This window comes from Gobio gobio, assembly GCF_949357685.1.
Source record: "Gobio gobio genome assembly, chromosome: 7".
NCBI classification, from domain to species: Eukaryota; Metazoa; Chordata; class Actinopteri; order Cypriniformes; family Gobionidae; genus Gobio; species Gobio gobio.
This window is the reverse complement of record NC_137103.1, coordinates 44605984-44618162: the sequence shown is the minus strand read 5'-3', so window position 1 is coordinate 44618162 and position 12179 is coordinate 44605984. Positions and strand designations below refer to the sequence as shown.

Sequence of the window (12179 nt, the reverse complement as noted above, 5' to 3'; positions counted from 1 at the left end):
ACCGGCACACTGCTCTTTTGTTGAAGCGATACCTGCGACAAGACATTATCTGATTCATTTACAAAACGTGGCTTTCTCGGAATGCTTTAGGATTCAGCAAGAAAAATCCAATGAGGGTGCCCAGACCTCATGAAAGTATATGTCTAATTTTATTTTGCGTGCGTTATCTATAAGCCATCCGCTCAAATCTTCATTTTCTCACCCCCTCTCACAGGTATTCCCCTTCCTGGTGATCCCAGGCACACAGACGGGATCGTTCAGAGCTCACATCCCGGCCCTATAGCCTTTCTGCCTGGGATCTGAACTCACCCTATAGCTCCGGCCTCTTGCTTGCAGCTGAGCAGTGGCTGGGGGTGCGGCGGTGGAGTGGCTCCCTTCCACGGCTGCTGGGGGACCCTGTAGGTGAAACACCTACTGAGGGTAAGTTTCAGAGCTCTTAGGGAATATAACACAACAGCAGAAAAGGAACCACTACCCCCCAGAACCCTAATCCCACTGCCCCCTAAAATCACCAAATGTTAACATTTAGGCCTGGTTTCACAGACAGGGCTTAGAATAAGTCAGGACTGGGAGTAGGGTTTTATAAATGTGCCTTAAAAAAAACATTACTGGTGTGCATCTTGAGACATATTTTAAGATATGTCAGTGCAAGTTGCTTTCAGTTAAGACAGCTCAAACATGCAATTTAGTCTTGGACTAGGTTTAAGCCTTGTCTGTGAAACCGGGCATTAATGTAATAATCATATTGTTTTTATATGTTCTTACACTCACAGTACAGTATATTTTGTTCTTGTGTAAAGTGGCCACAAAATGTATTTGGACAATTTCTTGCATTAGTTACAAAATATTAAACCAAGTGGTATATCTGTAAACAAATTATGTTTTTAAAAAAAAATTATTTAAAGGAGTAGTTCGCTTTAAAATCAAAATTACCCCATGATTTACTCACCCTCAAACCATCCTAGTTGTATGACTTTCTTCTTTCTGATGAACAAAATCGGAGTTATATTAATAAATATCCTAATGCTTCCAAGCTTTATAATGGCAGTGACAGGGTCCATTGAGTTTGAAGCTCAAAAAAGCACATCTATCCATAATAAACATACACCACAGACCTTTTGAAGCGAATCGATGGGGTTTTATAAGAAAAATGTCCATTATTAAAACTTTAAATATGTCTTCTTACTTTACAAAGAAAAATATCTAGCTTCCGCCAGACCGCCTTCCGTAATCAACTTACGAAGAAAGTGTAACGCCTCTCGCGGTTCAAAACGCTTACACAACGTTCTAGAGATACGTTGCACCAATTATGCTTTTTTCCTAAGTTGAATGCGGTCTTGCGGAAGCTAGATATTTTAAGTTTTAGATATGGATATTTTTCTTACAAAACCCCATCGATTCACTTCAGAAGGCCTTTATTAACCCCCGTAGCAGGTGGAGTACGTTTATGTTGGATGGATGTGCTTTTTTTCAATGGACCCCGTCACAGCCATTATTACGGAGCCCCGCACATGACGTGCAAGAAAAACGATTTACTATTTAGTTCCCTCGATTTGCTAAATTGTGAAGACGTTTTACTAATTTGTTCCCTCGATTTATAAATCGTGCGCACGATTTAGCCTACTAGTTTTTTGCTGCATGTCATGTGCGGGGCTCCGTACATTATAAAGCTTGGACGCATCAGGATTTTTATGAATATAACTCTGATTGTGTTCATCAGAAAGAAGAAAGTAATTTACACCTAGAATGGCTTGAGGGTGAGTAAATGATGGGTTTTTTTGCATTTTAAAGTGAACTACTCCTTTAACCAACTGTTCCAGTTCTCCACTACAGTTTAAAAGTTTGGGGTCGGTAAGATTTTTCTATGCTCACCAAGGCTGCATTAATTTGATCAAAAATACAGTAAAACAGTAACATTGTGAAATGTTATTACAATTTAAAGTGACTGTTTTCTATTTTAATATTTCAGCAGCCATTACTCAAGTCTTCATTGTCACATGATCCTTCAGAAATCATTCTAATATGCTGATTTGGTGCTCAAAAGCTGTTCTTATTATTATCAATATTGAAAATAGTTGTGCTGCTTAAAATGTTTGTGAAAACAATACATTTTTCATCTTTGATGAACAGAAAGTTCTAAAGAACAGCATTTGAATTGAAATAGAAATCTTTTGTAACATTATACATGTCTTTACAGTCACTTTTGATCAATTTTATGCATCCTAAAAGTATTAATTTCTTAACAATAACAATTTTAATGACTCCATATTTTTCAAAGGTAGTGTATGTATATGCATATGTATTTTTTTTCTCCATTTAATTGTTTTTCTAATCCAACGATATAGACATTTAGGTGTTGCATAAATGTCCAAATACTTTTTGGAGCCACTGTATCTTCCGCTTTGTATTGAAAACTTGTATTTTTATATTATATAAAATGTTATATTTTCATATGATCTAAATGAGCTGGTATGGCTTCCTAATACACCCTTCCTCCTTTAAAGCACAGAGAGAAAAGGTGCAGGAAAAGAGCAGCGAAGGGTTTCGATTGACAGAATTATATGAACATGCTCTTCCTGAACTTTCACTGCAAACATTATAAAAATCAAGACTCGGATTGGATGAGCTATTGCCCTGTTTTAGAAATGATGTGATCAACTCTGTTGTGTTGGTATAAATCCTGTAGCTCATTCAATCACCCTCAGCCTGGGAAACGTGACATTTAATAAGCCACATAACGGTCCAGGTCAAGCTGGGCTACACACGGGCCAACGTGAATCGCTTTGATGATGCACTTCGATTCTTTCATTTCAAAATCCGTCACTCAGCTGTCATTTGCAGTGATTAGTAACAGCAAAAAGCTCTGCTGACTGATTGCTCTGCCTTATTCTACAGTGAAAAGCCTTCTCTGTGTGTAAGATTCATATCTCAGTGGGGCTCCTCCCACTCCTGCCGAGCCAAGTAAATACAGTCCTCGGCAAAGAACGGCTGAGGAAATGCCAATGTGGCCCACACCAAAGGTTACCCTGTCGGCTTCTCTTAATTGGATCAGCTATCAAGAGCCGTGATGCCCTTTGATTCCCGTTCACAGCTGGACCTCAGTAGTTGCTTTTTAATTCAAAGAGATCTCACTGGACACTATTGAGCAGTGATGCCTCATTTGCTTAATTTTCAACTCAGAGTGGAAACTGATGAAAAATGGATTTCTGCTGGTTATGAATTGCTTCGCTTTGTTTATGAGCTTTCAGTCAGGATCTCTTCTGATGGGAGATAATCAATAGAGTCAGATAAACGCTTTTAAATGCAATAAAAGATTGTAAGTTGTCCTTCCACTCAAGGTTGGAGAGAACACGCGGGTGAGATGCTGTATTGATGAACCTGATCTTTTTATCAAACAGACTTAGTAAATATGTCTAGCTAAAACATGTACTTGCATCACAACGGGGCTAATCAGCCACCTAACAAAGATTTGATTTAGAAGTCTCAGAGACCCAAGTTAAAAAGAAACCGCTTGACTCTGTCACTCTTTCCCCAGTAATGACATTTATGTCATTTAACTTTCTTGTCAGGCACAAAGCGATTCCTTAGATGTTGGTGTTTAAATTAAGTGCTCTGACCTTGCCAGCTTTTATAGATTTTAAAGGATTAGTTCACTTCAGAATTAAAATTTCCTGATCATTTACTCACCCCCATCTTGGCATCCAAGATGTTTATGTCTTTCTTTCTCCAGTCAAAAAGAAATTAAGGGCTTGAGGAAAATCATATAGTGGACTTCAACTGGAACCAACAGGTTGAAGGTCCAACTTGCTGTTTAAATACAGCTTCAAAGGGCTCTACACGATCCCAGTCGAGGAATAAGGGTCTTATCTAGCGAAACGATCAGTCATTTTCTAAAAAAAATAAATAAAAATGTATATACTTTTAACCACAAATGCTCATCCTGCACTAGCTCTGCGATGCGCCACGCATTACGCAGACACATTGGAAAGGTCACGCATGACATAATCGGAAGTACGGCCCCAGTGTTTACACAGCGAATGTGAGGTAGAAAGGTAAAACAAAGATGTCGGACGATTTTGAAGTTGTAGGAGAAAATGAGATGGAGTTTTTCACCATATCCACCTACGTCACGTGACCTTTCCAATGCATGACGTTTACGTAGACAAGTATTTGTGGTTACAAAGTATATACATTTAAATTTTTCCCGAAAATGACAGATCGTTTCGCTAGATAAGACCCTTATTCCTCGGCTGGGATTGTGTAGAGACCTTTGAAGCTGCATTGAAACTGCAGTTTGGACATTCAACCCATTGGTTCCCGTTAAAGTCCACTACATGGAGAAAAATCCTGGAATGTTTTCTTCAAAAACCTTTTCAACTGAACAAAGAAAGACATAAACATCTTGGATGCCACTGGGGTGAGCAAATTAGGACATTTTAATTCTGAAGTGAACGAATCCTTTAATTTGATTGGACTTTGAAAAAAATCCTAAATCTTTGTTTATAGAGAAACAGGCAAGGCACTGTTTGTGGAACTGAATTTAGCTTGACACCTCAAAGAAAACACTATGCATTGCAATAAAATGCTGATTTTGTCAAAAGCTGGCCAGCCCCATGTTGATACAACAGAACTGGTGAGTGATAATATATCAGATTTTGCCGGATGGGAAATTCATCACCCAGCGTGAGACTGAATTACATAGACCTTCCACCCCACTATTATCCTGATATTAAACATTGTTCTGTTTTTTATCTACATGGTAATATAGTCTACGATAATAATCTTTGCAATACACTTAATGTCGGGAGACAGGTTGCCTAAAAAGGCCTGAATTTACATTATCTGCAGATTAAACCCAATGAATCAGATGTAAGCATGAGATGAATGCTAAAGATATCTAACTTCTCTGGAGAGAGAAGATTCAAGATACATGCAGTGCAAATCCATGAAATAGATCCAAAGCGCCACAATTAAGATGAAACATAATTACTAATAAAGCCGGTGAAGTATAAATGATCAGAAACATCAAAGACAATTTCTTATGTTCTGTCTGTTCTTTCTTCTTAATATAGGATGTTTATCTTTAAATATCATTTTGGAAATATGATTTGGCTCAGTATCATTAATCATTACAAATAACTATTCAAATTTGACTATGGAATGTTATTAAATTATTAATAAGTGTTGAATTATCAAATGAATGTAGCAAAAGTAATGCCAAACATACATGTTTATATTAATATTAAAATGACTGTGACAGAATCTGCAGAAGGGTACAGAATTTAGAGTCTCAAGAGAGATGAAATCCATAAATGGTGCTAACATGTGCTGGAAACTCTAATCTAAGAGGTGCACTTGCGAGTCCAAAGACTAATTTTGTGTCTGATGATTTATTGCTTTGCCATTTGTTGATATCTAAAACCTATATTAGAGTTTGCAGCTGCTGAAACAGCCCATGTTAACCCTGGAAATGAGCTTTGTTGGTAAAAGTAGAAATTCCGGGCATCTGTTGTGATCTCATCAGTCTCTTTCCTGTTGCAAGTTTCAATTCTCTGACATTGTATGTTACAAAAAAAACTCATTTTGTGTGTTTAGGCCGGGAATGAATATTTCTGAATGCCTTTCTGGTATGTGAAAATAAATTATGTACCACCTGCCATTTGCATCCCTGCATGTAGAAAGGCATCAGTCCAAGTAAACAAGGGTCCTGTTGAAGTTGTGTTTTATATACATTATAGTATTAGAGAAATATCTAGTATTTGCAACTGCTTAATAGACTACTTATGGTAATTAAATGTGGCAATATGAGGCAACTTCTTGTCCCTCGCCAGAGCTTACAACATGTTAGTTCTGATAAAGCGGTCTTGAAAACGAAATGCCTAATGTATTTGTCAGTTCTGTCATGAATCTCGAGTTGGCAGAATGGTTCGTCATGTAGCACAACACTCATGTATCTGTGTATGGATGATGGGTCTTTTTAAGAATACTTCAATGCTTTGTTGTATGATTGATTGGTTTGCTTTCTTCCTCTGATCAATATAAATAACTTGGATCTAAAGAGAAAATGCATGCTAGTTTTAAATGGATTGCTTTGTCAAGTGGATTGTTTCTGTGGCACAGTTCTAATCAAATTACAGTTGATAGTGATGGATAGGACTTATCATGATGAGCTGGAGTAAAACAAGCACAAAACTATCCCACAATATCCCATACTGCACTCATGCACGGACCCACCCACACAAACTAATATAGTGTATTTGAGGACATAGTGGTGCGATCGTGTATATGTATTCTTGAAATCTACATCAAGCAAGATTCACTTGGATTTTGGCATAGGATTTGAAAGATCTTGTCATATATGCTGCCAGACTTGTGAAACTTGCAATTCAAACTGTAAATGCACCCACAATTTTCCAATTGGACCTTTTATAAACAAAGTCCCATATGATTCTCCATTGTACATCGTTGAAGTTTCAGCTGGAGTGCAAGAAGCACGTAATAATTGATCAGAGGCATGTGGATTACACAATTCAATGCTAAATTCATAATATAACCTTGCAATAGTTATTCAGGTAATTGGGAGGCAGCGATCCTACCTTGAACTCCTCCAGGATTTTATAAGTCTTCCCTTTGTATTCACAGAAGTTTTTGACCTCCTTGCACTCGGGGCAACACCCGTTGTGTTCCACCTTGGTGCACTTGGGGTGTATTTTAGGGCACTCGGGTTGGTCACAGACAGGCCCGTCCTCCGTGCACACGCACGGGCAGTTCGAGTGGCCAGGGAAGAAGCGTTCCCCGAGCTTGTACACAAAGCCACTGTCATCCACGCAGCCTTTCCCTCGGTAGTCATCGAAAATGATGTCATTGTTGGCAGTCCTCTCGGCCTCGTCCGTGACGGGATAGTCCTCAGGGCTGACAGAAGCCGGCGAGACAGCGGCGTTCAGGGCGAGCAGCACGACGCAAATCCCCGGGAGAAAAGGGCCCATCCTTTGCCGCGGCAGTCTTGACGCATTCAAGGAGAGTGTCGCGGGTCCCTTAAGTTGTAAGTCTCCATGCTGCAAATGTGACACTGAAAGAAATGTAAACAACCCGTTGCTTGATAACTGGACATGCATTTTCTTTATCTTAACTCATGAAAAGATCGTCACACTATAGCCTACGTTAATGATCATGGTAAAGTTGAAAAGTAAACTCGCATAGGGATGAATGGGGAGTGTTGTAACAATGTTTGAATCTGTTAAATGTGTCTCAAACCTTCAACCGTCACAGCTTTAACATGTAAGATAGACATGTTAAATCAGTGGTTCTCAACTCCAGTCCTGGGGACCCACTGCTCTGCACATTTTGTATGTCTACCTTATTTAAGGCACCTGATTCTGATCATCAGCTCGTTAGGAGAGAGCTCCATGGACTGAACTGAGTGTGTCAGATAAGAGAGACACAAAATCTGCAGAGCAGTGGGTCCCCAGGACTGGAGTTGAGAACCACTGTGTTAAATCAACTCTGAGGGATATGATTTGAAAATCGAATTATAAACCAAGCATAAAAACTGTTTTGAAGAAAGTGAAATTTCTTGTCCTGTAATGAGGATGGGGGTTATGTATGTTAGCGATTTCACCCCTGTCGCTCATTTCTAATTGGTTAAACTGATGGTGTTCCAACTCACCCAGTGTTACAGCACTCCCCGGTCTCCCATACTGGTTAATCTCTTGTAAAGGTCTGTCATTTGCTCCTATACAGAATGCACTATCAGCCGAGGATACCCATAGATTCACGAAGAGTCAGCTCCCATAAACGAGGTGTGTTTTCCTCCTATATGCTGTCTCTGGTATGCTGGAGGTGGTGAAGATGTTACTTTGAAGCATCAAAAATAAAAACCCAGATAATCACAGGCATCATAGACAGTGCTCAACAAAGTTAGCCAGGGTGTCTATTTCTCAGGGACAACAGGTAGCTCCCCAGCTTCTAATTCCTCATAGCATTGCAGATAGGTGTGCATTGGCCGTGTCCGTGCATTTCTACGCTCTGAATTTCATCTGCTCCAAGAGCCCCGAAGAAACGACACGGTTTCTGTGTCATTAACGAGTGCGTAATGGGCTTCGGTCCAAATGCCTCTTCACTCGTGAAAGCACGAGAAATTAACCATAAAACGGAACAGGAGTGTGAGATTCTGCACTTAGAAACGCACAGAAGCTGCCAGAGGAAAGCACTTCAAAGGAAGAGTTTCCTTTTTACACTGAAGGATAGTCTAGTATTGACAATATGTCTAGTTTATAATAAAATGACTGCCTCTGGCATGCTGAATGCATCTGCGCAGAGACTGTCTGCCTTGAATGTAAAGATAAATGCCTGTTATCATGGCCATGCAATATTAATTTAATATTGCATTGAAGTATTGCAATAAACACGAATTCACATTTAACCAAGTAGCTGGTCTAGACTTACCGCGTTGAAAGGTCTGGTTCCACTTTGTTGGAATCGTAATCAAACGGGCAAGTGCACCTTCGTGATGATAAACCCCCAAAAATCATTCCAATTCGAGTTGGTGCGAAAATGTGCTTACTCCAATAGAATACATAATCCGAGTGTCTTTACTATTTACAAATGAAAGCTGATCATGCCCACTTCAGAAATAACATATCCAGAAACGCAATCCGATCACTAAGTGACCTCTCACAATATGGAAAAGGAAGGAAAAAAGATCCAAAACATCTGTACAAATGCACTTCCTTCTCGTGATCATCTAGTCATCCGCGGCATTTAAATCAATTCCCAAATACTGCAGGTGGAACAGTATAACGCCATTTGGTCTTCGGCGCCTCCGCCGAGAAAACAATTTGATGTCAAGTTAATAAACGAGAATAGGTTCGATAGCATTACGTTTCCCAGTGCGAAAGTAAGTTTAGCTACATTGGAGATGCTCGCGCCGCCAGAGCAGACAGAAAAGCATCGTCTGAGAGCGCGCTACTAAGTTGAGTGCGGAGAGGAATGAGAACAGAGGAGCGTTTCATCTTCAATAGGTCGCCTCAGCGAGTTCAGCACCGCGAACAACGCCGGATCCAGAGTTCAGCACCACGGATAGCGCTCGAGTCTGCACTGCCGTTGCTCCAATCTTCTCCATAATGAAGCTTGATTTTGCGAAACGTGCAACAGGATTGTCTCTCTGGACATTTGGACATCTTTTGCTACTCTTCTCAGCATTTTCGTTCGTAAATAAAAAGTCATTAAATCGAGTTGGGTCATTAACAGCGGATCTTAGCAACACTTGAAGATTTTATTCCAAACGCTGATTAATTGTAAACTGAACCCACAGAAATATGCTAAATTGTTGTGCAGAAGGTAACCCATAGGGGCCACTGCGTTACTGTATTTGATAGTGAGCTCAAAGTGGGCAAAACAGGCATTATTATTAGTGCATTTTGTGTCCTCCATGAACATATGTGTAAACACTGAAAAGCTGACACCAACCTTTACTGTGCTATTATACATTTTTTCTTAATACATTAACTCAAATGCAGAAACTTTAATACATTAATGACCTAAATGTATTTATATATTTTGTGTGTGTGTATTTTGCTCTTTTCTAGGATATATTTTCGCAGGTTATGCCACCATAATATCTCCAATTTATTAAAATTATGGGCAATTGTACATCTTGTATAAACCCTTACAAGTAAGTGCCTTTAACTTATATTAACGGCATAGCTATATCCCATCATATATATATTTATAGTATGTGAACCGCTTGCAAAATCTGTGAAAATGGAAATCATTTTAACTAAATAAGAGGGATCATACGAACAGCATGTTATTTTTTTATTTAGTACTGTCCTGAATAAGTTATTTTACTTCTTTTTTTTTTTACATAAAGTCCACAAGACAAAAAAATTGTTGAATTTATTAAAAGGACCCCGATCAAAAGTTTATGAACCATTGATTCTCAGTGCTGTGTGTCGTTCCCTGGATGATCCACGGCTGTTTTATTGTTTTTTGTGATGGTTGTTCATGAGTCCCTTGTTTGTACTGAGCAGTTAAACTGCCCAATGTTCTTCAGAAAAATCCTCCAGGTCCCACACAAAAAAGGTTGAAACATTCACTAATGCTCCAGAAGGAAACAATGCATTAAGAACCGTGAAAACAAAACAGAAAAAACTGCCGTGGATCATCCAGGGAACGACACACAGCACTGAGAATCAATGGTTCATAAACTTTTGATCAGGGTCGTTTTAATAAATTCAACAATTTTTTTGTCTTGTGGACTATATATCAAAAATTTTTGTGTCAAATATCTTATATCTTTTGTATGATCCCTCTTATTTAGTTAAAATTATTCCCATTTTCAGAGATTCTGCAAGCTGTTCACATACTTTTTCTTGCCACTGTATATATATATATATATTGAAATGTAATAATGCAATTTATTGACATTTAAAGACATTCTTTGTCTGATAAAATGTTTAAAGCATAGAACACCATTTTAAATAACCTTTTCATAAATAGAAGAGTCCCTCATTTTGTGTAAACTATACAAATGAATTTCGAACACAAAACTGCATAATACGAACTCTCTACTTCAGTTTGCTTGATTTTTAATATTCTCACTGTGTCTCACTATATTAATGGTCTCCAGGACCAAAACAATTAGAGCTTCTGCATTATTATTATTGTTCTCATGGTAACACAGCAACGAAGGTTGTGCAGAAACGGCAAAATTAGTAGTTCATCCTCAAATGATGACACTGGCAGCTGTTATTGAAAATCGCACTCAGTTTATGTTTTCCTCAGACACTGAAAGTGCTAAGAACCCAAGTTCTGCTGTTAAATTCAGTCTATTGCGAAGCACTCCTGTGGGCCTGCTCAATCACCTAATTTTCCTCATGAATGGAACATTCAATATAATGTCCAAAGCCCATAAAAGGGGTCCAAACAAAACAAACAATAACATAGCAGAATTAGCTATTGACATAGCCATAGCAATCGACAAAACAATACCGGAGTGTTATGTAACATCTTGTAGAGCACATTGTAGATCAACAGGTGAATGCGGTGAGGTTTGGCTCTCTTGAATACAAACATCTTCTAAACCCGCTGATGCCAAGCCACCTTAGATACATGCTGTTCACATAGCAGAGCAAATCAATAGAAAGGTATCTAAAAGCAAGGACACACGCTTTGCTTTTAACTGTGAAATTTCGGCTCTGGTTATCTGCCCCTGAAGAAACATTAGGCCTGTTTCAGGGGAGTATGTATGGGCAAAGCCAAACATGAGAAACTATCTCTTAGAGTCTTCATCCCAGTGTGACTCTAATCGAATAAGCATACCTCAGGGGGGAGATGGAGTCTAGTGTGCCTTTGGCTTAACCTTCACTCTCTCTTCCTTTGCTAAATCTCTCGGTGGAGAAAATACAAGTCGGCTACACTGATGTGCTAGTGAATAAAGGGAAATACTTTATCCATATCTATATGTGGAATGTGCAATATGGAAATCATCGGTCAAAGCCGGTGAATGAATTTTTTGTCGTGAAGCTGATGCCTCATCCCTATCATGAACTTGCTCTGCATGTTTCCCACAGAAGCTGACGCTATCTTTCACATGAGCACTGGGGCTCTCAGCGCATCCGTCACATCATGTAAGAATCAAGCGTGTCTGACCGCGAGTGATGACATCAGCGGGCGGTAATTGGGGCATGTTTTCTCACTTTCTCGTTCGGAGGGTGTCATCCCCTGTAAACGATCCCACCCTAATTGGCCTCAGCCCTCATGACTTATGAAGGGATCACAGACGGGGTCAGTTTAGGGTCGTAACTCTTATTATAGAAATCATAACAAGGCGCATGAGCTCTTATTAAACAGTCTGCCAGGAGCCGCGGAGATATTATGTGATTCTAATACAACTTATGTTTGTGAAACCAAGTGTAAGAATCGAATGTCTTCAAGCTTCAATGGTGAGAAAAAAGAAACCAGGTTTTCACAATTAAACTGTCGGTGCAGAGGCTGTATGAGTTCACAGTTTATCAAAGAGCAGATCCATACCAAGGAAACATCTCCTGGAGAGCTTTTGAGGACGCTTGTTCTTAGCGAGCCAAAAATTATATGGTGAACAATTTTAACTTAAAGGTGCAGTGTGTAGTATTTATGAGGTTCATTAGACAAAAATGCAATATAATATACATAACTAT

The 12179-nt window shown here is 39.1% G+C and overlaps 1 protein-coding gene across 1 annotated transcript in view; it reads right to left on the bottom strand.

Moving 5' to 3' along the window:
* vwc2l (von Willebrand factor C domain containing 2 like) overlaps positions 1 to 6986 on the bottom strand; it is a gene marked incomplete at both ends in the record, with an annotated part of 35517 nt that extends 28531 nt beyond the window's left edge. Inside the window, 2 exons of the mRNA XM_079822544.1 lie at positions 310 to 396; positions 6597 to 6986. Coding sequence (XP_079678670.1) covers positions 310 to 396; positions 6597 to 6986 — 477 coding nt within the window. The remainder of the gene's footprint in view (positions 1 to 309; positions 397 to 6596) is intronic.
* Between the last annotated feature and the right edge of the window lie 5193 nt (positions 6987 to 12179).